At 32.3% G+C, this 25597-nt stretch overlaps 3 protein-coding genes across 4 annotated transcripts; all 3 read left to right on the plus strand.

Annotated features, from left to right (window-relative positions):
• The first annotated feature begins 756 nt into the window (after positions 1–756).
• Positions 757–6605, plus strand: LOC141698426 (uncharacterized). The gene is made up of 8 exons (XM_074503116.1): positions 757–1141; positions 2326–2386; positions 3156–3394; positions 4017–4221; positions 4605–4733; positions 4895–4995; positions 5093–5196; positions 6098–6605. Exons 1-8 carry the CDS (start codon positions 836–838, stop codon positions 6162–6164), a joined length of 1212 nt encoding a protein of 403 aa, XP_074359217.1. The 5' UTR covers positions 757–835; the 3' UTR covers positions 6165–6605.
• A 947-nt stretch (positions 6606–7552) lies between these two features.
• On the plus strand, positions 7553–9780 carry LOC141698203 (uncharacterized). Of its 2 annotated transcripts, XM_074502856.1 has the most exons (3): positions 7560–7704; positions 8004–8456; positions 9402–9780. In XM_074502856.1, exons 2-3 carry the CDS (start codon positions 8008–8010, stop codon positions 9619–9621), a joined length of 669 nt encoding a protein of 222 aa, XP_074358957.1. In that variant the 5' UTR covers positions 7560–7704; positions 8004–8007; the 3' UTR covers positions 9622–9780. The 2 variants fall into 2 exon arrangements, with proteins under 2 accessions (XP_074358956.1, XP_074358957.1); XM_074502855.1 differs by having other exon boundaries at positions 7553–8456.
• An 11898-nt stretch (positions 9781–21678) lies between these two features.
• LOC141696483 (protein FAR1-RELATED SEQUENCE 5-like) lies at positions 21679–22800 on the plus strand. The gene is made up of 2 exons (XM_074500617.1): positions 21679–22506; positions 22708–22800. The coding sequence occupies exons 1-2, from the start codon at positions 21679–21681 to the stop codon at positions 22798–22800; spliced, it is 921 nt and encodes a 306-aa protein (XP_074356718.1).
• The last annotated feature ends 2797 nt before the right edge of the window (positions 22801–25597 follow it).

The following is a 25597-nucleotide window of genomic DNA, read 5'->3' on the forward strand; positions in this document are numbered from 1 at the left end:
AACATTAATTTTTTTTTCATTTGTTCTTCAAATTATTCAAATGTTCACATACTTGCCTTGCAATTAACATATTTTATTGGCACATCCTAAATCAATAATTGTCTCGTTCCTTACATTTTATTATATCTTATATGGGTGATTTTCAAAATTAACACATCTTTTGAAATTAGTGACCTAAATTATCAAATTTGAGATATATGGTCAAAATAAGCTCAATTTGGCTTTGACTTCATGGGTATATGAGATATACTTTCTGAGAGTATATACTCGAATACCCATTTTCATATTTGATATTTTTAACCAATGTTTTAGGGGGTTTTTAGAAATACAGTATTTTTCAAAAATATTTTAAAAATACTATCATTTTTTAAATTTATTTTCAAAAATACAATTTTTTGAATTTCATTTTCAAAAATACAATTTGCAATCTTAGCAACATATTATGCAACTTTTACTTTATTTTTTACAAAATTGATTTTTAGTTTTATTCAATTGCAAAATTGAAACGTAACTAATGCAAATTTAAAATCAATCTTTTCAAAATTCGAAATTAAGTTACATAGCATATTGCACAATTTGCAAACTGTATTTTTGAGATATCCAGTTAATAAAAAAATACCAAAACATTGAAAATATGTATTATTGTCATTAAGTCTAAAAAATTGTTATTTATGTCATTTTTTTTCTTATATTAGTTTCACAAATAAAATAACCACCTACATTTCCAATAAATACCTAATATTATTTTTTTTCCCTGCTTATATTTTCAAATTAAAACCACACATTTACAATTGTACACTGCAAAACCCTAGAAATCTCAATTCAATCGATTACAATGAAGCGCCAATCCGAAGGCATCGCTCTTCTCTCCATGTACGCCGACGACGACGAAGACGACGCCGAGGAGCACCTCAACGACGCCGTTTCGCAACCTCAACCCGACAATTCCGCCAAAGATCGAAACTTTAACCATGATTCATCGCTCGGTACCGATAATATGGATGTTTCAGCTCCGGTGCCTCCGGTTTTATCGGAAAATTCGACTCCGAAAGCAGTTAGTGAGGTGGATTTGAGTAGAAAGGAGAGATTGACGATTGTCGATTACGGTCACGATGAAGCTGCATTGTCACCTGAAGCTGAGGTGCGCTTCGGTTTATTTTAGTTTTCGATGTTTTATTTATAATTCTGTTTCTCGATAATTTGAATTTTGAGTAGGTGATAGAGTGTTTTCGAAGTTTTTGATTCGGTGATTTGAATTTTGAGTAAATGATTAAGTGTTTGTTTACTAGGGACGGTTATAATGTAGATTATGAGTTTTTTTTACCTTGATTAATCGTGTTGAGTAAATAATACTGTGTTTTTTATAGTTAGTCTACGTTTTTACCTTGATTAGTTAAAATTCGAAGGATGAGTAAATAGTATTGTGCATTTTTTACCTCGATTAACTAATATTGGAAAGTTGTGTATTGTGTGATGCATTTTACTTAAAATAATTAATGCTGGAACATCTAGTAAATAATAGATTGTGTGTTTGAAGGTCCAGTTGTAATAACTCAAATTAATTAATAATCGAAAATTGAGTAAATAATACTTTGTGTGTTTTGTAGGTCGGTATCATGTAGACGTCCATTTTTTATCTCGATAAATTAATGCTTAAACGTCAAGTAAATAATAATTTGTATTTTTTGTAGGTGTATTTATGACGTAGACAATGCATTTTTTGCGTTGATTTAACAGTTTCTATTAATTAATAATTATCGGGTCTGTGGTACTAATTTTCAAAGGTTTTTATTGGACACGGATTCACTAGTTTGAGAGATGCTTTTTTATTTTTTTTTATTATTTTTTTTTAAATTTCTTAGGCCGTATATATACACACACGACAAAACCCTAGGATTGTCAATGTAATTCAATCTATTACACTGACATTTATAAAACGAGGATACATGTGCGCCGCCGCTGATGAGATGGAAGAACTACAACCAGATGTAAACAACGCTGTTTCGCAACCTAATAACCCTCAAAATGACGCCGCACCCAGTTTGGCAGCTACAGTTACCAATTATCAGGGTTTTAATCATGAATCATTGATTGTTAGTGAAAATATCAGATTCATTAGTTTTTTGGGATTTTATTTCACACACATTCGCTAGTTTAGCTCTGTTTCTTTCCCTACCTTGTTTGTATATTGTTTGTAAAGTTTCTTGTTTGATATCTATATTTCTGTTTGTGATATTGTTACTAAATGTAGGCTTTTTATTTAGCTATAGGAATTTCTTTTTCGTAATCAGTTCTATTGACCTGATTGCTACTGGTTAATTGCAGGAAGGAGAGGTGGAAGGAACTGGTCGTGTTATGTTCGGCGCGGACCTTCACATGTCTAATGGTACGCTTGACTATTTTTTGCACCTGTGTGGTTACATTTACATATGTTGTTATTATTACATTGCCGAACTCACACTCCAGTTATTCATTTTGTCTTTTTTGACTTGATTCAAATTTATTGTACTTATGCATTGCTCTAGATTTGTATATATATGTATCTATTTGTTCTCTTTCTGCTTTCTTCTCTTTCTTTTGTCGGCGTTGTGTATAGGTATGGAATGTATGCATATACCATATATGTGATGACTGGTGTGTAGTGTATGAGGCCCAGCCCACAGTATATACTAGATGTTTGATTTGTTTATTATTTTGATTTTTTAGAAATTAGTGTTAATAAAGCTAACAGTTAGTTATTGAAGGATGAGTTAAATGACTGAATGCTAAGTTGACCTTAAATTTAGAAAGTTATTTTTTTGTTAGGCAGACGCAGTTGCTAATGTCCTTAAAACGAAAAAACATTTTAATGAAAGTTAATTTATTGGTTTTGCTAATGAATTATGTTTAATATATATATATATATATATTATATTTTAATATTTTCTGAATCCCTACCCACCCTAATCCTCACATTTTTTATTTTTACCAAATTCGTGTATCCCAGCACCCAGATCCTTGATTCATAGTGTAGAACTATTGTGATAATTTCATCTCTGGTTCTTGCACATCATACTTGTCCGTGGTCATCTCAAAGATACGTTATGAATATATTTAAATCTATATAATATAGTCCAGCAGTTTGTTGGTGACTAAAACAACTTGGCTTGGTTTAGGTGAGTTTTCAGAGCAAACATCTCAAGGAACTGTCCGGGTTTTAACGCCAAGTACTCAAGCAACTCCTCAGTCATCTGGACAACATGGCGAATCACAGCCAGAGGCAATGGATTACACTGCAACTGAATTGGTAGAGGTTCCGGAAAATGTTGAAGTTGGTCTTAAAGAGCCTAGAGATGTTGCTTTGGATAATTTCCTTCCACCGCCACCGAAGGAAAAATGCTCTGATGAACTGCAAGTAAGTGTTTCTTCCTAGGCATGTTTTTCCAATAACAAATGTTCATTGTACCGAAGAATGTTAAAGTCTGGTAGTTTATAATATGTGGCAAGGAACTTAAATTTACAGTGACCAAGTGTCTTGCGTATCATATGATAAAAGAACCAGGAATTTAATACATGTCAGAAGGTAAAATTGTAAAAGCAAGAATTTGGAGTTTCATATATATATATATGTGTGTGTGTGTGTGTGTGTGTGATCTTGCTGGTTTCGATCATTTTTTGTTTCCTTTTTCGTAATTAGATTTTACGAAGTTTTGCCACGGGCTTACTGCTAACAAGGGCCTGTGTTGGTAAATGCCTGTGTTGCACTAAATCCCTATTGATAGTCATCTCAGGTTCTATTGACTTATTAAAAATTTTGTCATGTTGGATTAAAAGCAGAAAACAACTGGGCAATTATCCACCTGCATCCCAGAGTTTTTTTCTGTAGTTATCTAAGCACATGTAACTTCTCATGTATGGAAATTATTCGTCATGCCCTCTCTAATCATAAATATTTTTTATCTTTTGTATTAAATTTGTTGTATTGTTTGTTTATATGTTATGAACCTTACACATTTTATAACTGATATGTTCGCCAGGAAAAAATTGTGAAATTCCTTACACTAAAGAAGACAACTGGAAGAAGCTTTAATGCGGAAGTTCGTAATAGAAAGGAATATCGTAATCCCGATTTCTTGCTGCATGCAGTGACATATCAAGATATTGATCAGATAGGAAGCTGCTTTAGTAAAGATGTATTCGATCCTCATGGATATGACAAAAGTGATTTCTACGATGAAATAGGTCACTAGCGATTCCTTTTTCTCCCCTTTCTTTTTTGTGTGTGTTCTGCATCTGTTTTATCTGCCAAAGTAGTCTTTTGTCATTTCATGGAGTATTATTTATGTCAACTTCTAAATTTAAGATCGTTGCAACTTACCTTTGTTTTAACTTGTTAGTTGCAAGCGGTTAATTGAGTTCAATGGCCCTACATGGTCGCTCTACAGGCCTGGATCTCATATAGTTTAGATTGGGCCGATAGGTTCTTTGATCCTTATTATTTGAAAAAGTCATTTTTTAAATAATTTTCATTTTGAATTAAATGTGATGCATTCTTTGAATGGGTGTAAGAAATTTAGGTATAGAAATAATTGAAAGCAGTTCTATCATGTCTGTTTATGGTGCAGAAGCTGATATGAAGCGTGATATGGAGAGGAAAGAACAAGAAAAGAAAAAGAGTCAGAAGATTGAATATATTTCTGGTGGAACTCAAGTCGGAACACTTCCTACATCAAAAGTTAACTTGCCTGTTCCAGGTCTAGTAGCCATACCAGCAAGCCTTCTTTGATATATATATATATATATATTAGATGCCCTTTAGTTATGTTACCTCTTGGTTTGAATAATTGTTTGTATAATATAGTCAAGAAGTTAACTTATTTCCAGAATTTATTTGCTTGTTATTTGGCTTCTACAGGTGTATCATCTGTGTCAACAGGTGGGTTACTTTCAGTTCCTGCTGCAGTTGATTCCGTAGTACGGGAGGGTAGGGCAAACAAAAAGTCAAAGTGGGACAAGGTTTTTGATCATTTGTATATCAAATGTTGTAAGCTTTAGCCTTTATGAATATGATTACATGTAAAATTAAAATATGTAATGTAACTTATTTGATCAGGTTGATGGTGATAGAAGGAATCCTTTGCCAACTGGAGGGCTGGATTCCGGGTCTGCAGCACTTCTATCTGCTGCTAATGCTGGTACCGGATACTCTGCATTTGCGTAAGTTTCACTCTTACCAATATCATGTGCAATGTCTTAGGTTATTCCACTTGCATGTTTTATATGTTTTTTTTCTGTTTTTTTTTCAACATCAAACTAAAGTAATCAACTTAAAATTTGTAATTCTAAAACTAGTCTCCACACTGTGACCATGTCATTCTATTAGCTTTTGCACTTGGCATATTAATGAAGGTATTGAATTTACAGCAACATTGTTTTAAAGATCCAATCTAAACTTTCATAAACTGGACTGTTACTGAAAATTTAGACTTTCAAATATTTAAATTTTTAAGTGATGAAATTAGCTAATGTGACTTTATTGAGTTAGTGCAGTTTATTGGTAATATCGTCAATAGTAATCAGACTATAGAGGTGTCTCAGGATTAAATGCATCAATGCTTTTATTTTTTGTTATTCACAGAAGCACTTGTCCAGAGCTTGTTTAGTGCTTTTCCGTAAAACAGATTTCCCAGCCTCTTCAGCTAAATAGTATTTGCTTATACCGCATTTTTTCCTTATAAAGATGAAAAGCTGGTTGTGATATGCTGAAAGCACCATTCACAACTTATTACGAATGTTGATATTAGATTATTTCTTTTGGTAAAACAATATCAATCTAACACTATTATGTCGATTAAGTTGATATAGTCTGAGTTGCATTGATTAATTGACGAAACAAATTGGTAGCCAGCCGAATATCACCTCGTTTAGTGTAGTAGTTTAAAATGCGGTTAACAGTTAATGGATCAACTCATTGTCTTGTTCCGAGGCATAATTCTATGGGGATACGTTTTCCTGTTAAAATTTGTTGCACGTACTGCATAGTAAAACTAGATGGCTTAAATGTTGTACATTACTTTTTGCTTATATTACCAGATCTTACAGTCAAATACTTGTACAGGCAACAAAGACGGCGCGAGGCAGATGTGAAGAAGTCCAGCGAGAGGAAATTAGACAGAAGATCTTAATCTAATAGATTAGTAAAAAGTGATGATGGTGTGACTTCATACACAGAAGGAAAAATCATAGCATTGTACATGGCCCCGACTTTCATTCAGGGTTTGATACCCAAAGTTGTCTCAAGTTTTTCAAATTTGTGCTTCATCTGGTTTCTCAATAGTAGAAACACTTGTTTCAAGTTTAGAAACTCCTGATAAAATGTAAACTAAACTTGTTGGTTCTATTGGGACCGCGCAGATGTACCGAATGGAACGATCGCGACAATCAAACTTCGGAGAAAGAAACAACGAAGAGGCAGCAAACTTAAACAGATATATTTATTATCGCTACTAGTGGCGAAGTTTATGTCCAAAACAATTTGCATATTTTGATATGCTAATTGGTCGGTTTTGATTTACAGCCAAATAATTTGGTATATTATGTTATGTTAATTGCTCGGTTTTGATTTACGATTTGGTATATTATGTTATGTTAATTGCTCGGTTTTGATTTACGATTCGATTTTTGCTCATCACCGATCCGTGATCTGGATTACTCCAGGGGACAAAATTGAAAGGGGGAAATGATGAGAGAGGTGGTAGTCACGTGGAGTATACGGTGCCTAATAAATAGATAGCAGCCGACATACAAAGCCTCTCTCTTGGAACTAACCTTCTACTTGCCTTTTCCTCTTCTAAGTCTCATCTTATCCATTTATCTAAACAACCATGCATAAATTTACTTCCTTATTAGTCGGTCGTTGTGTCCTTTTCAAGGATGAATGTTTTGTTAAATTGAAAGATTATAGTTTGTCATAAAAAATAATTATTTCCAAATACTCGTCCAAGTCACGTGAAATACAAAATCTTTTTTGAGAATTTATTAAAAATATCCATATTTTTAAACTTATTTATAAAATACGGTCAGTATATGTATATGAGTGTGCACAGTAGGTAACTCGAAGTTGCATGATAATTATTGAAGAGAAGGTTACTCGAAATTGTATACGAAATTGCAGTATCGTATTTTTTAAAATACTTTCTGCAAGTATTTTTTAAAAAGTCCTATTTTTTTTAATCTAATACAAGGTGAAAATTTTTGTAATTACAAATCATCGAAACAACAAAACAAGCAACCAAGATTAAACTGAAATAATAAGGTAAAACTCCATTATTTGTATAGATTATTATAATGTATTCAATAAGCTAAACAAGGACAAGCGCACAACTAGACAACTTATATTTAATGTAAAACTAGACATAATAATAATGATAAGGTTTATGATTTGTGAAATGACTATCCTTAAAAATGCAACCGTACCTAGACAGATAAGACACAGAAATAAAAACAAAAAAAAAACTATTTGTCCCTAATTTATGAATTTATTTATAGTATAAAAGTGATGGTTAAAAATATATATTAAATATCACCTATGAATCTATGATCATTTATATAAGTATAGCCAGCTCGAAAAACTGATGAATGACTCTGTCGTGGATCGTAAGTAATCCACGATAGAGACTTTGAGTCCTTATTGCTTGTATATATAAATTGTTCTTAAATTATCACGTAAGTAAACTACTTTCCATTTATAATGATTTTTATATTTTATTGTTGATTTAGTCATTATTTTTTTTGATTAGTTTAGTATAAAGATCTGATCTTTTTGCTAAAACAAGATGTGGGTCAGTTTTATTTTCTGTGATTATGGAGTGATTAGTGCATAATTGTATGTTTTAGTTGTGTTTGGTTATGTATTGGTGATCAAGATTTTAAGTGTTTGATTATGTATTGGTGATCAAGAATTTAAGTGTTTGATTAGTGCATAATTGTATGTTTTAGTTGTGTTTGATTATTTTTTTTATGAGAGTTATGGATCAAGAATTGAGTGAGAAGAAAGTAGTTAGTGAAGAAGTTGGGTTAGGCTTAGAAAATGGTTCAGTTAGTACTGAAATGGTGGATAATTCTGCGGTTTCGGATTTTCGGGTTGCAGTGGAGATGACAGGGGAAATGAGAGTAGTAGAGGAGGAGAATGTGTGTGAGAATAAGGATGTGATTAATTCTGATGAGGTGAGTAAGGGGTTGGATGATGATAAGCATTTATCGTGTGTGATCGATGTTAAGACTGGGGAAGGTTTGGATGTGGAATGGGTTTGTCGGATATGTCATTTGAGTTCTGATCAATCAATTGAGAGTACTAGTACTAGTGCTAGTACTAGTAATGAGAGGGAGTTGATTCAGCTAGGTTGTGGTTGTAAAGATGAGCTTGGAGCTGCACATTCCTATTGCGCAGAGGCGTGGTTTAAGCTCAAAGGGAATAGGTATTGATGCAATTCTCTGTCTCTTTTGGTTACTGCAATTTCTTGATTCAACTTCCTTTGTTGTTCACAGCTTGCAGGATTCATTCTTAATAATGCATTACTACTTGCCTCTTTAAATTGCAAAATCTATCATGCTAATCACATATCATGTGGAGCCAGACTTTTTGCTAGGTTCTATAGGTAGTAAATTCAAATATGCGGTGTATGCACTTGCATATTGTAGATAATTAGCATTTGGTCACGCCTTGATAGAAATAGTTTGAACGTGGATATTGGTACATCCAACAATTGTATGAATACGATTTTGGATTTTACCTGTATGTTTATGTTTGTCTTCTCCGAAAATTCATGTAGCTTGGTTTACCTCAAAACTGAAACTCTTGATAATACTAACTGTATTTATCCTCTAACAATTCTGTCAATAGGAGTATGTTTAGTCTGATATAGCCTTGCAAATTAAATTGAAATATATATGCTAAGTTTCATATTTTTATGGCAGAAGTACAAACTTGATTATGTTGGATGACTCTGTTCTTTCTGGGACCAGTTAGAATGTTGATATGTTGAGCTTTTCCTTTTTTTTCCAAGTGCTATGTTGAGCTTGATGGCATAAAAAGTTTTTTTTCTTTAAATAAAATTTAACATTGCTGTCATGCCTTAAACTGATTCAGTTTCAGTGTACAGCCTCTTACAATGCCAAGTACATTTCTTTTTTACCCCTTCTCTCATTGACTTGCAACGATATCTACGAAAAAAGGGCTAAATTTTCAAGAACACATTACTATAGGTAATTTTTGTGTCCATCTGTGAAGGTACCATCAAGGAAAATCATTTCCTAAGTTCCCCGCTTCAAGATGAATTGTTTTGAATCTATCTTCTCCCAACTATAACAAGAATGGTCACAAAATGCTTTAGATGATGACAGTAATTGCCATTTTTATGCAGGTTGTGTGAAATATGTGGTCAGACTGCAAAAAATATTACAGGCATTGCCGATAACAGATTCATGGAAGAATGGAACAATAGAATACTAAGTGGTTATGGTATCCGCTCATCTGAAAGGAGTGGAGGGTGTTGGAGAGGCCAGCCATTCTGTAACTTCTTAATGGCTTGCCTGGTGATAGCCTTCGTCCTGCCTTGGTTTTTTCGCGTAAATATGTTTTAGTGAAGTGTTCTTAGCCTCTTGGTTTTCAACTTTGTGTTATGATCACTGTCATGGCTCATGCCTTGTCGTTCGGAGAAGCTTAGGTGGTTTTCGTCATTCAACATACTCAAGACTTGTGTATAGTATCATAAATATGCTAGTAGATGGCCAGTCATTTTCCTTTCTTTCTTCCAAGTACTTTCTGCTAGGTGCTGAATTTGACTTCCTCTAGAAAAAGAAAAGCATGGTAAATTGCATGCAATTGTTTGTTTGTTTTTCATTATACAAGGAAATGAGTATCTGATTAAAACTTTTCTTATTTTGGGAGTTCAAGTCCGGAGTAAGGGAAATATTTATACTTTTTATTTTTTCTAATTGTTTCCTAGATATCTAAGAAAAATTAAAAGAGAGGTTAAATAGCAGTTAACTTCTCTAAATCTTTTTATTCTTAGAAGGAAGATGATTGAGACCGTTTGATGATTCAAAGAGAAATGAACCATTGAGGGAGAAATATAAGTTGTAAGAACAATTATGTTAATAAGGCTTATTAACCCTTTGGCCCTTAAAACATACGTGTTTGTATCCGTAAACCCCTAAATTCTGTAAGCGTACTCTTTGATGCTCAAGATATATATTTTCATACCCTTTAACCTTTTTTACTTTGATGGTAAAAAATTGGAAGGGCAAAAAAATATTTGATCTCTGAGTTGTACCGTATGATCTTTCCAACAAATGATCCCTACTGCTGACACTGAATCTAGTTCTCAGGACTTTGATCTATACAATGTAACCCGTTTGTCCATATAATACATAGTTTCTCAATCTTTTACTGCAATGCTTCTGCCTTTCTGTGCGTGCCTGTATCAAAACTGAATGACCACAAATTAAGGAAAATGATTGAACTTGCTCAAAGATAGCTTTCCGGAGTATTATCATGGATCAATTGAAAGATCAGCAAAGATGATGTTGGACGATTCTACTCATTTGGGAGTGATTTCTCTGGAGGACATGTAAATGACTTCCGTAATAAAGTGGTCACCCTCATGAACTTGCTGATAAGGAATACCCTCAACCTGTAGTAAATCTGTGACTTCTTAAACGTTTTTCCGGGAAAGCATACGCGTTTGTACTTTTCACCCTGAGATACGAAATTTATCTTTTAATCCTTATAAGGGTATCTCCAACCACATTAAATCTTTAGCTAAAAATTATTAATATATATTATAAATAAAAAATATAAAAATTATGTAAAAAAAATCCATCTCTAATGATGCATTCTCTTTGTTTATAAGAGCATCTCCAATGGTGTTGGTTATAATTGTTTGGCTAAATCGGACCTGAAAGACAATATGTTAAACTTGTTAAATCCGTAAGACATTATACTTCGATTCAGTGGTATTGGATATATTGGTTGGCTATATTTTAAAAATAGTATGTTATTAAAATTTTATGTTCTTATAAATAGAATATATTACTTCAATATGATAATAATTGATTAGAATTTTTTTACAAATTTCTTACAAGTTTGTATTGGTTCAATAAATATAGTCAACATCAAGAGGTTGACTATATTTATAGACAAGGGGAATGTACCATTGGAGATGATTTTTTTTTACATAATCTCTATATCTTTTATTTATAGTATGTTTTAATGATTTTTAGCTAAGGGTTCCATATGGTTGGAGATGCTGTAAATATAGTCAATCTCTTGATATTTGCTATATTTGGCGAACCACTAAAGACCTATAAAATATATGTAAAAAAGAAATTAATCATTTATTACTATATTAAAGTAATATATTCTATTTATAACAATATAAAATTTTAATAACATACTATTTTTAAAATATAACAAACTAATATAGCCAATATCATCGAAGTACAGTGCATTACAGGTTCAACAAATTTTACATATTGTCGTATAGGTCCAATTTAGCCAATCAATTATACCTAACACCATTGGAGATGCTCTAACAGTACAATTTGATGGTCAAATGTCTTTTTTCCCTTCAATCTTTTATTGTCACGATAAAATGGCAAAATGATATGAAAATACATATCTTGGAGTCAAAGGGTATGCTCGTAGAATTCAGGGGTTCATAGATAAAAACGCATATATTTTAAGGGACAAAAAATTAATAAACCTTTTAATAATAAATAATTTTTCATGTCTCAAATTTGATTTCTTTCTTAGATACCTCATAAATATAAAAAAAAAATATTCAATTTTTTTATGAATTGTTTTCATCAAAACGCAGAGGAACACAATCAAGGGGGAATGTATATATAGGCATGATGCATGGTGTGTCACTGTCAAGTATATAGGCTCTCTGACTTTAATAGCACATTTGAACAGAGAGTTCCTTTTTTTGGCACATGCATTCAAAAAATTTCAGAAATGGCACAGAATGTCATTTCTTCCGGGGTTCACCCCTGGAGACCCAGTGGCGTTCTGGAGTGTTTATATTTTTTTTGTTTTTTTCTTTTCCTCCCCAGATTTCCTTGCAGTTAGTGTTGATGTTTTTCTCAGTGGAAAATATTCAATGAAGACCTAGTTTCGAGGCCTAATATTAAATTGGGAAAAAATTATTTTGGTGTAATTTTTTTTGTTAGGTATTCATGCAAATCTATTTTTAGTACGTAATTTATGTTTTTTTTAAAAAGAAGGGTATATATGACTTTTGTGGCTTCGAAAAGGGTACCTTACGAGTCGGCAAACCCGGGGAGGAAAGGAAAAAAACAAAAAAAAAAGTAACCACCCCAGAACACCACTTCTTCTGGGTCTAGGGTGAACCCCGGAAGAAGTGGCGTTCTGTGCTATTTCTGGAATTTTTTCCTGTGCCAAAAAAGGGAAATCTCCGTTCAAATGTGCTAAAAAAATACGGGAGACCAAGTATATATAGGCATGGTGTGTCACTTGACAGTTGACACAACATTATTTTTTATTCAATTTTTTTCTTGAAATTTTGCTGCTCCACCCTGTCTCACTTTCCTTTCAGTTTCTTCATATTATCCTAACTCCAGTACTATTTTTTTTTGCTAAATAAAACTCCAGTACTTTCCTTTTAATACACCAAATTGTGCATATTAATCATCCGATTAAATGAACTTTTAACCCTTAAAATATATATCGTTAAATTCATCAGTTCAAAATATTTGAATTCGTACATTTTAACTCCCAAGATATGAGATTTTGTACCCTTTAGCTCTCTTTATTGTTACCGGTATAAATCGGAGGGGCAAAAAATACATTTATCCTCCGAGTTGTACCATTATTGATCAAAATATACATTTCTCATACCTTGAAGTTTAAGAAGTACGTTTCTTACATATTTATTATATTTATTAGCCATTAAAGTATATTATGGTATAACTTTTAACCCTCAAAATATAAGAGATGCATCTTTTTTTTTGCTAAATTAAGAGATGCATCTTTTAACCCTTAAAATATAAGAAATGCACATTTTAACCCATAACGGTACAACTCGAAGGAGGGTTAAATGTCTTTTTTTGCCCCTCCGATTTATATAGATAACTGTACAAAGTGTTAAAGGGTACGAAACCTCATTTTCTGAAGGTTAAAATGTATGAGTTCAAACATTTGGGGCTGATTAGTATTATGCTATATATACTTTAAAGGTCAAAAATCATTAATCATATTCCTCTAAGTCAAAAGATTCTTCAGACTCCATTATTATTTTTAGTTATGTAATTCCATTAACTTGGTAACATGAACAATAAGGTTTGAAAATGCGTGGGCAAATTTCTCAAACAATTATCACATAATGATCACATAATTGTACTTTATTACTACCAATTATCTCAAATTATTAATGCATACTATCATTTATAAAAAAAATAGCAAAAAAGTATTATAATTACTTTGAAGTATATTTTTATTCGAAATACATTTTATCGTAAAATATTTTTATCAATTTTTCCTATAATATATTGTTGATACTTCTAGTGTGACACATCGTATCTGGAATCCTGAATCCGCCAAGAAAAATAACATATCGATAAGTAGTAAAATTGAAAGTGCCTTTAAGCCTCTACTTGACTATTTTTTATCCATTAATACAATAATCTCGTTTAGGAGTAATATTATAGTCAAGTGTATTAGTAAAATATTGTAGAAGACCAGCAAACAGGGTGCTGACTCGAATTCCTATGAGCTTAATAAATTTAATAGTTAAAAAGCTTTTAAATCTCGCTACACGTGTTTATTGGAGATATTAAAGAAAATTTAATTTCAAAAATATATTCATTGTTTTGATATAAGTCCATTCATTTATATTTTTTAATGTTTATGTTGATTTTTTATTTCTCAATTTTTTAAAAAATATAAAAAAATTAACTACATACATTACATTTTTCCTTTATATATTATAAATTGATACTTTATTCATCACTATACCTTCAAAACATTACAAATAACATAGAAAAATGAACACATTTCATTCAAAGTTCAAATTCAAAAAAGCCAAATACATATATGTTTCACTACTCAGCCCCAACCTATTTCTTACTTCTTGACTTCCTCAAATAACTTATACATTCCCGTTGTAATAGAGGATAAAACATAAAACTCCCAAGATCATTCCTGACTGTCCCAAATACTTTATACTAGATTGTGATAGCAGATAAAACTGCCAAGATCATAATGTTCTTGGTGCAGATCTCTTCAAAGATTGAGTTTAAAAATGGGTAAATCCCTACTATTTTTCTTTTGTTCCATTTCTGACAGTGTCGTTTAGTTGGTCGCAATCATCACGAGCACCATATATGGAGAATTTGATGATACCAAGTTCCGCAAGAATTTTAAATCAATATAAAGCAGTATTCTAAAAATAAATAAGTCTATCGGATACTCGATTCGCGCGAGTCTTCGTTTTTAACAATTTGTCTAATTTGATTTCCAAGGAACTGGGTCCAACAACAATTTAGTAAAGAATTGATTAAAATCTGAATTTGAGTCCAAATACTTGGAATCGATAAAAAATGACATGTTTAATAAATAAATAATATTTATTTGTCAATGAAACGGTAATACTTACGTATTTTTTTAATTTATTTAAAATGTGTCATACTTGATCTGTAAGTCATGTGCGATCGTCAACCTCACAAATGTTTAGGCACCCATAAGCATGTTGAATGTAAGTAAAATAAAATAATAATCATGATAATAGTTATCGCCGGAGCACATAGAGGATACATGTCCTTAATAAAAATTATAATCGGGATTTTATACGTCACTTTGTCAACACATAACCGGAATCACATCGTACTTTTTGAGGTAATTTTTTAATCCCCCATTTTTGTAATTCTTCAATTCCGCATCCCTATAATTAAGCTCCGCATATTTTTGAGAATAGATCGATGGAAATTTGCTGGAGAGTGACGTCAAGTGATTACATATTGTGAAATGGTAAGGTGACTTGTAAGGGAAAGCTAAACTACCCTTTTGATTCAGAGAATTCAAGACAAATCCACTGACGTCTAGATCCTCTCGAATATGTTTCGAAATACTTGTGTTCCGACTAGAAACCGTTTGTGTGTGTTTGTTTGGTAAGGATGGTTAGAAAATGAAGGCAAGGAAGAGGTGTATTAAACCCCAACCCAAAATAGTATATGGTTATATATCAATCTTTATCTTTCCCTTTCCGTTCATGTTTTTGAACTGAACACCTTGCCTCTTTCTCATTAATTTAATGTCATTTTGGGGCATAATAGAGTCATAAACTTCATTTTGGCTTTTAGTTATGACTGAGTTTGTGAGTTGTTTCCTTCTTTTATACAGTTGTTCGAGTTTCCCTTGAAAGTGCGTGTTCTACTCCGCGAGTTGTTGGGCTGTGAGTCCAACTCTTGTATCATGAATTCGCTCCGGGGGGTTATTCGTCATTGTGTCTTTGAGGGATGGGGCGTCTCAGAGAACTCTGCTACAAGTTTCTTGGTTGTTGGGATTCTTCACATTTATGTTGACGACGGTTCTCAAGTTGGTGTCTCAAATCATGCTCACGATGTCTTCTACAATGAGCCCATGTTGCGTCTTTATGATGATCACCATTGTTCCTTGAATGATCCAAATCTCGCGAGGATCTGAGGAGACTATAGATACTTGACCTTGATCTTTGTGAAATATGAGGGGCACAAGAGTGTCTTGAGTTCTTTTCGAATTCATCTTTTATCTGGATTGACAAGAGGTTGTAGGACTGGAGCTGGTTGCACCATAGATTGGAGGAATGCAATGAGAGCGTCTTTTGCTGAGCGATCATATGTTGGATTTGTTGTTATGTCAAGTGATGCGCGTTCAAGGCCACATGTGCATCCGAAGTTGCTGGGGGCAATGACTGGTTGAACTTGCTTCGGTTGGTGTTGTATGTCAATGCGAACCGTGGGCTTTCTTTCTTGGGCTCCAGCTGTTCGGCCAGTTTGAACCTCCAATTTTGATTGATCACATTTCTCAGATCTTCGGGTCTGTGGGAGTAGCATTGAGGGTTGAGCCTGTGTCTGCATTACGAACTCGGACATAGTTGGGGGGACTAGGGTCACCAATATCCTAAACGTAACGACCTTGTTGTTCAACAGAACTACATTTTACGGGTCTAATGTTGGATCAATTACCTGATGAGCTTGTAGAGTATCTACGAATCTGTTTGCCCCTCGGATGAGAAGGGCAAGTTGGATGATGGTTTAAGGGTGGGGAAGTCCCCTCCTTTTAGAGCCAAATGATAAGTTCGCTTTACCTTCGCTCTACTTCCTCTCTCTAGAAATTAATTGACATTCACATACTTATATTATGACTCTCTTCTACTTAATACTTATTCTCACGCCGTAGGTGCTTACGGGGTCACAATCCCCACGAGCATTTATATTTCAAGGAGTTTGGAGCGACAAAGTAAACAAGATCAACAAGGTCAAGATAAAAAAGGTCGACAAGCTCATCAAGGTCGACATGATCAATAAAGTCGACAAGATGAACAAGCCCAACACATATCTATTCTAACATAACACTAAGGAAGTATAGCCCGAGGGTAGAGCGACTTATAAATATATTAACTTTTAAATATTAATTTAATTAAAAGTAATATTATATAGACTTAATCATCATAAAATTAACTTTAGATAATTATATAAACTTAATTAAGTTTTCAATACAAAGTCAGAGCCATTTTTGTAAAATTAGGGGATTAATTCTATAATTATAAAAATACCATTCTCTTATATATATAATAGGACAACTTGCACATAAAATTCATTAGACATCTTATTCTTGTATTAAAATGACCAACTTACCACTGTGTTTACTATTTAAATTAAAAAATGTATTTATGAGAATTGAACACGAGTCTTTCAGGTTCACCCGTAAATCTTTATACCACTACACCAAATTGTCACTTGTCTTCTATATTATACAAATATTATATGAGTGTCATAAATATTAAAAGCATTATTTAAATTCAAACATAATCACTAAAATATTTATAGAGTTATTTCAAAATTTTGAATTAAAAAGATAAAGTTAAGCATAGCACATAAACGTATCATTACTTGATTTACTAAACAATTTTTAGTTTAAAAATATTTCTCGTACTTTTTAATATAATTTTTTTTATTATGAAAAGTAAATAATTTAAACATATAACTAATAAAAAATATCAAAAAAAGAATCACTTAAATAATTATTCTATATGTGTACTAAACATTTAGATATACTAAAATTATAAATAGTCAATGTATTTCGGTTTATTTGTATTAGAAATCATAACTTAGACCCATTTTTCAAGAAATACTCGAAATTTGACTAGATAATCCAGCCAAAATACATCTTTGTTGTCTAGGTTTAGAAAATTTAAATTCCGAGTTCGACGAGAACATTTTACCAATAAGGCAAAATTTTGTAATATCTTTTATTAATAAAAATTAATGTGTTAGGATGTGTTTATAGAATCAAGTCAATTATATATATATATATATGGGGGAATGATCAAATACAAACTAAAATTAAAATAGAAACTAGGAACTAATATAAGCCATTAGATCTACCTAATCTAATGGCCCCCTAAATCACCCCACCCAACTACTCTGCACCCTCCCACACCCAATTTCAGCTTTTCCCCTCCGTTTTTAATTTGATTTTTCCTGTCAAACCGTAATTTTTTTTAAAAAAAATTCGATTTCACTGTATTTTTCTACATCTCTCAACGATCGATTTGCATACCATATGTGTTATATTTCAAATTAGTTTTAAAAAAAAAATATTTGATTTCTAGTTTCTATTTTAAATTGGTTTCTATTGGAGTAACACCGTATATATATAGGGGCTACTAATAGAAACCATTTTAGAATAGAAACTAGAAACCAAATAATTTTTTTAAAAAAATTACTTCGAAACATTACACATATGATATGCAAATTGATCGTTAAGAGATGGAGAAAAATACAGTGAAGTCGGATTTTAAAAAAAACTTACCGTTTGACATGAACAATCAAATTAAAAATAAAAGGGAAAAGTTGAGATTGGGTGTGGTAGGGTGTAGATTAGTTGGGTGTTGTGCTTTTAGGGGGACCATTAGATTATATAGATCTAATGTCTTAGATTAGTTTCTATTTTTTATTTTAAATTTGGTTTCTATTTGATCACTCCCTATATATATATATATATATATATATATATGAGGTCCAATCAGGAGCTAACGTGGGTTGGGGAGGATAGGCAACCAACCCACCGCAATGAAACATTGCGGGAGGACACAATATTTCAATGCGGGTCTTGACCTCCGCAATGATTCATTGCGGCAGGTCGCCATGCACAGGGAACATTGCGGCCTCCGCAATGTTTCATTGTTGGGTCGGCCCACATTTTTTAATGTCCCACCTACCCCTCTCTTTAGCTTTTAATGCTCTTTTAGCTTTAAATGTCACTCTTTTGTAATTAAATATAATTTCCTATTTATATAACTAATATTAATATTTAACTTATTTATTAAAAGTATAGAAATAATATTAATGTTCAACAGTAATTAATTTTTTAAAATATGTTAACATTAAATATAAGTAGAAGTAATATTTTAAAATATTATCAATTTTAATAATAAATTTATCAATTTTATTTTTTCTGTAATTTTTCTTTAAATTATCCTATGAATTATTTTAGTTAAAAAATAATATTATTAATTTTATACTTTTTTGTGAATTGAGTTATTTTAGTTTAAAAAATTTATCAACAATCAAACTTATTTTTTGTGCAAAACTTATTTTATGTGCTAATATTAATAAGAATTGACTGGTCAACAGTGGAGAAGGTTGACCGACACACCGCAATGAAACATTGCGGCTGTTAGGACGTTTGACCGACACCCCGCATTGTTTCATTGTGGCAGTTTTCCCTGCCGCAATGCTTCATTGCGGTAATTTATTCAACAGTCAAATGCCTTAGCTTCATCAAAAAATTTTCTGTGCCTAAATTTAATTTTGTGAATTTTAAAATTCAGATTTTCACCTATAAATAGTCCTGCGTCATCTCATTTTTTTTCAACATTCTCTTCTCTATTTTCATTCTACATTTTCTCTTCAACATTATCTTCTCTATTTTCCGAAAAATGGTTTTCTACTATGATTTTGATAATAATAAGGTAATTATCGATGGTGTGGCTTACGATGGGCCCGAAGGAGAAGAAGACATGGCAATAACTCTCCGCCGTATTCAAATGGTGCTTGAGCGCAAGAAAAAAAAAAGGAAAATGAAGTCAAAGCGAAGGCGGAAAAGTCGAAGAAAAAGAAAGACGACGATAAGGGTGATAAAGGCGGTTCTTCCAACACCGTTAAAGTTTGATCATTCTCGTCGACATAAAATGTTATTATGTATTTTTTTTGAAAAAATATTTGAATGTACTCCATTTATATTTGAATGAAATAAATTATTTAATGTTTTATTTTTCTTGTACTGGTCCAATTTATTTTATCAATTTTAAATTTTAATAAACAAATATAATGCTAAAATTTGAAAATGTGAAAAACTAAAAAAATGAAAATTTATCGAATTTTCGTTATCCATAAAAAATATAAAACAACTTACCCCCCAAAATGTTAAACATTTCTTGGTAACGAACTATATAAAAATAACTCGGCCATCTGCCACATTTTATTTAAGAAATTAAATAGTTATTAATATTAATAATTTAATAGGAACATATATTAATAAAATTTTAATATTATTTATATATTTTAAGAGCGGTGTCTTTAATATGTATTATTATCATAATTTTTCTCAATTATTATAATCATTATATTTTAACATCCATATAGTTGGATCGTCAAAATTTGTATTTTATAACTTACATGTCAAGAAATATCATTTGACACAACTATTGTGCCAAATTTTCACAAAACTATGTAAAATAGCTGCATAATATAATTAAGTTACTCTTATAAACATTTATATTTTCAAAATAAAATTTAACATATTAAATATATAATTATATTTTAACATCCGTATAATTGGATATTAGAAATTAATATTTTATAACTTACATGTCAAGAAATATCATCTGACACAACTATTGTGCAAAATTTTCACAAAACTATGTAAAATAGTTGCATATTATAATTAAGTTACTGTTATAAACATTTATATATTCAAAATAACATTTAATATATTAAATGAAATATAATAAGTCTAGAAACTTTTTTTTTTGGTTAATTTTCTAATTTTAAAGAAAATAACAAAAAATAAACAACCCAATCGCAATGTTTCATTGCGGGTGGAAGTGTCCACCGCAATGAAACATTGCGGGGGTACGTTGTACAGTTTTTTTAAAACTGTAAATATTTACAGCCGTTGGCTTGTGGATGTGTACAGTGCCGCAATGTTTCATTGCGGTTGCCGCAGTGAAACATTGTGGCCGTGCATTAAATGCACACAACTACCTTAATTTGTCTGTACCTTTGATCTTGTACTGCTGTTTTTATTGCTGCTTAACATTCTGCTCAAATTTATTCTTCTGAAAAAAAGGTTAGTATTCAAAATTCATGGCTTCTTATTTATTTGATTATTCAAGTTCATCTAGTGATCATAACGATTTTAATTATGTTACCCCCCACACAAAAAAGAGGGTTTATCGTAAAATCTTTAATGATGATGAAGTAATAGATGTTGATAGTATTGAAGATAAAGTTAATGATCCGGGGAAGCGAAAAACGCATAGTGATGATGATGTTGGTTTCGGTTGGAAGAATCACGATGTTCACGGTGATTCCGATGATAGTAATGATTCTTTTAATGGCGATGATGATGATAAAATTAATGATGAAAATTTTATTGGAAATATGAATGATGTAGTTCCTTGTGTTGGTATGATATTTGATTCGTTGGATGAAGCAGAAAGTTTTTATCGAGGTTATGGTCGAAGTATAGGGTTCGAGATAATTATTCGAAGTAGTCATAAGCATTCAAGAAATGGTGGTATATCGTCACGTTTGTATATATGTCGAAAGGGTGGAAGATTGAGCCCAAAACCCTTGGAAGTTGAAGATAAGGTTAAAGGGAAACGACCTCGAGATGTTATTCCTCGAACTTGTTGTCGTGCTCGTATGTGTGTTGCTCACAAAGTAAGCTCAACCAAATGGGAAGTAACCAAGGTCAACCTAGAGCACAATCATGCTATGGTTACATCGGATATGGTAAAATTTATGCAAAGATCACGCAACATAGATCCGTTTACCCGATCTTTGATTGAGTTATTCAACAAATCGGGTATCGAGACCCCGAAAGTGATGAATTTACTTAGTGAGACGTGTGGTGGTATTGAAAAAATTGGTTTTTCCGCTCAAGATGTACGAAATGTAATACGTGACATTCGAAGACGGATTTTTGATTCCGGTGATGCGGAGTGTTGATTGGTTTTGTTACGATACTTGCAAAAACAAAGTGATGGCAATTTTTTCTACCGAGTGGATGTGGATGAGGATAATCGGGTTAGGGGTTTGGTGTGGGTTGATCCTCGTTCGCTTAACGCGTACAAGAATTTTGGAGATGTGGTAACTTTCGACTCGACATATCGGACTAATAGGTATGACATGCCTTTTATTCCAATTACGGGAGTGAATCACCACTACCAAAATATTTTGTTTGGATTTGCACTTATAAGGGACGAGAAAGAGACTACTTATAGATGGGTTTTGAAGACTTGGTTGGAAGCGGTCGATAACAAGCCACCTATTACCATTATTACGGATCAAGACATCACTTTAAGTAACGTCATTTCCGAGGTTATGCCTAACACCAACCATACATATTGTACGTGGCATATTAGTAGCAAGTTTCCCGAGAAACTATCTACTTTGTATACTCAATACTCGGAGTTCAAGACGGATTTTAATGCATGTATCTACAAGTCATTGTCACCAACGGAATTTGAAGGTAGGTGGGAGGACTTGAAAGAAAAATATGATCTTGAAAATCACAATTGGCTAAATGATATGTATGCAATTAGACGGCAATGGGTTTTTGCTTTCATGAAACAATATTTTGCCGCCGGTATGACTACCACCTCAAGGAGCGAGTCTATGAATTCATTTTTTGATGAGTGTGTGAAAGCGTCGACCGGTTTGAAAGAATTCATTGAGAATTCACAAAAAGCTTTGGAGTCACAATATTTACGGGAGGTTCAAGCCGATTTTGACATCGAGTACAAGGAAAGGAGACTATTCTCTAACTCGTCAATGGAGATACATGCCTCCAAGATATACACAAAAGAGATGTTTAAGCGATTTCAAAAAGAGCTTCAAAAAAGTCAATCTTTTGTTATGAAAAGCATGAAAGGTTGTGGAGATTATCTTTCAAAGATGTATTTGGTAGAAAAGTCCACCTTGCCGGAGATTAATAGAAGGAATTTTTTCTTGAAGGTTTCTATCGACGGGAGTTATTCTTGTACATGTAAAAAATTTGAACATTCCGGGATGATTTGTAGACACATGATCCGTTACCTTAAAAAAAACAAAAGACGATGATACCGCCAGATCTTGTAACAATGAGGTGGACAATAAACGGAAACAAAGTTGCGGGACCTCTACCGTGTACCCCTCGGATGCTTGTTAATGTTGTAGAATCTCAAACGGCAAGATATAGTGGATTGTGTAAAGCTTTCCAAGGTTTGTCCGTTGTTGGTAGTTGCTCCGTTCCGCGGTACAATTACTTGATGAGCGTGATCGAGAGAGAAAAGGAGTATGTGATTAAGTCTTTTTCGGGAGAAGAGAGAGAGAAAAAAATAAATGAGGACTATGAAAGTGATGATGAAGAAGATGATGAAGAAGATGATCCGTTATTAGATCCCCCAAGGTCACAAATAAAAGGACGTCCAAAAGCGGGTAGATTCAAAAGTGGTATCGAGACGTCAAGTTCAAATAAACAATTTCGAAAGTGCAGTTTTTGTGGGGCGAGGGAAGAAGGCCATGATAGAAGAAATTGTCCCTCGAGATTATTAGGAAAAAAAGGAAAAAAATGATTGTAATTTCTTATCATATACTTTGAAATATTAATAAATTTTAATTAAATATTTTCAATGTTGTTAATGTTAGTACTTGTTGTCATTATTAATAATCCCAAAAAAAGAAGTGACTCCAAAAAAAAATTTGAAAAAAAGTTATTTTTGAAGATTTTTTTTTCAAAATTGGGTAGAAAGTTTTCTGTAAAACAGAAAAAGTATTATATAAAAAATAAATCATTTGCAAGTGCAGTGACCAATCTGCAAAATTCTACAAAACTCTGTTTACCCCCGCAATTAAACATTGCGGCCCCCTCAATGAAACATTGCGGGGGTAAACAGAGTTTTGCAGAATTTTGCAGATTGGTCACTGCACTTGCAAATGATTTATTTTTTATATAATACTTTTTCTGTTTTACAGAAAACTTTCTGCCCAATTTTGAAAAAAAAAAATCTTCAAAAATAACTTTTTTCCAATTTTGTTTTGGAGTCACTTCTTTTTTTGGGATTATTAATAATGGCAACAAGTACTAACATTAACAACATTGAAAATATTTAATTAAAATTCATTAATATTTGAAAGTACATATTAACAAATTCCAATAATGCTAAACAAAAAAATGGGCATGACCTCTTTGTTTTTAAGTTAAACTTTACCTGTAAAATAAAAAAATCGGCATGACCTATTTATTTTTAAGTCAACCAAAAACCTGTAAAATTTCAAACCAAACCAAACTAAACTTAAAAATGAATGGCCTTGACATGCCAACTACAAACAATCCACACCAAACTAAACTTAAAAAAATGGCCTTGACATGCCAACTACAAACAAATCAACTAAATAAATACATCTAACCCACCAAAATGAATACAACCAATCTAAATAAAATACAACCGAGCAAAATATGTACAACTAACTAAAGTAACTACAAGTCACTAATCAAATAACAAACTAGTGTCCCGCCTCTCTTTGTCGAATGCCCCACTCAGAAATGTGTCTAGCAACCCCTTTTGATAACTCGTGCGCCATCCGATAGCGAAAAGTTTGTACATGAACTTTAGCGTTCCACACAGCTGATGGAAAAGAGATCTCGTTGAGCATAACGTCCATGTACTTGGAGACATATACACCACAATCAATGCCACCATCTTGCTTGGGTCGAGCATCAAGACTATGAACCCCCATATATTTCAATGGAAATCGAGATGGATGCAAATAATTGAGCATATATGGGATCAACTTTTCCTGCAAAATTTTACACATATTTAGATAAAAATAACAGGAAATGAACCTAACAAGTCATTATTTCATATTAATCTATTTAAAACAAGTGGTAGGGAATTAAAGAATGATATTTCACGGGAAACGAACCTAAGAATTCATTATTTCATTATTAATCTATTTAAAACTAGTGGTAGGGAATTAAAGAATGATATTTCACGGGAAATGAACCTAACAAGTCATTATTTCATTATTAATCTATTTAAAACTAGTGGTAGGGAATTAAAGAATGATATTTCACGGGAAATGAACCTAACAAGTCATTATTTCATTATTAATCTATTTAAAACTAGTGGTAGGGAATTAAAGAATGATATTTCATGGGAAATGAACCTAACAAGTCATTATTTCATTATTAATCTATTTAAAACTACTGGTAGGGAATTAAAGAATGATATTTCACGGGAAATGAACCTAACAAATCATTATTTCATTATTAATCTATTTAAAACTAGTGGTGGGGAATTAAAGAATGATATTTCACGGGAAATGAACCTAACAAGTCATTATTTCATTATTAATCTATTTAAAACTAGTGGTAGGGAATTAAAGAATGATATTTCACGGGAAATGAACCTAACAAGTCATTATTTCATTATTAATCTATTTAAAACTACTGGTAGGGAATTAAAGAATGATATTTCACGGGAAATGAACCTAACAAGTCATTATTTCATTATTAATTTATTTAAAACTTGTGGTAGGGAATTAAAGAATTATATTTCACGGGAAATGAACCTAACAAGTTATTATTTCATTATTAATCTATTTAAAACTACTGGTAGGGAATTAAAGAATGATATAGTTACCATAATGTAATACTGGCAGGGGTGAGCGATGTTCCCTGTTGTGTCTTTGTCGTCCCTAAGAGGATCAATGTTTAGCACTCTCATTTTGTTGAAATTAACAACAAACAGGAACCAATGAGAGTTATCACACGTGGGGAAAAATGCAAAGTCACAAAATTGAAGAGGCAAGCTACCCCCTTGTCAGCATAATCTCTAAAGAACTTCTCCATTGACTTCTTGGCATCACCTTTTAGGGTACTCGGAGAAGCCTACAATTACAAGTCAAAAAATAGGTTAACATTTATACAACATAATTGATATCTGTTTATAGAAAAGCAGGTTGGAGCATTGGTATTTGTTTATAGAGTACCTTCAAGTTAGGACAATGCTCAAGTGTCATCGCCATGAAAAAGCTAGGAGTAATGAAATACCGCCTGGGCTTG

Source organism: Apium graveolens, chromosome 11, assembly GCF_009905375.1.
Source record: "Apium graveolens cultivar Ventura chromosome 11, ASM990537v1, whole genome shotgun sequence".
Taxonomy (NCBI): domain Eukaryota; kingdom Viridiplantae; phylum Streptophyta; class Magnoliopsida; order Apiales; family Apiaceae; genus Apium; species Apium graveolens.

What these genes read in the sequence shown, in the direction of transcription:
- LOC141696483 (XM_074500617.1), top strand. Translation starts at nt 21,679, where the DNA reads ATGCCTTTTATTCCAATTACGGGAGTGAATCACCACTACCAAAATATT. An exon ending in GAAGGAATTTTTTCTTGAAG is followed by an intron (nt 22,507 to 22,707) that starts GTTTCTATCGAC and finishes TTAATGTTGTAG; the next exon opens with AATCTCAAACGGCAAGATAT.
- LOC141698426 (XM_074503116.1), top strand. Translation starts at nt 836, where the DNA reads ATGAAGCGCCAATCCGAAGGCATCGCTCTTCTCTCCATGTACGCCGAC. An exon ending in AATGCTCTGATGAACTGCAA is followed by an intron (nt 3,395 to 4,016) that starts GTAAGTGTTTCT and finishes TATGTTCGCCAG; the next exon opens with GAAAAAATTGTGAAATTCCT. An exon ending in AGTTAACTTGCCTGTTCCAG is followed by an intron (nt 4,734 to 4,894) that starts GTCTAGTAGCCA and finishes TGGCTTCTACAG; the next exon opens with GTGTATCATCTGTGTCAACA.
- LOC141698203 (XM_074502855.1), top strand. Translation starts at nt 7,999, where the DNA reads ATGAGAGTTATGGATCAAGAATTGAGTGAGAAGAAAGTAGTTAGTGAA. An exon ending in TTTAAGCTCAAAGGGAATAG is followed by an intron (nt 8,457 to 9,401) that starts GTATTGATGCAA and finishes ATTTTTATGCAG; the next exon opens with GTTGTGTGAAATATGTGGTC.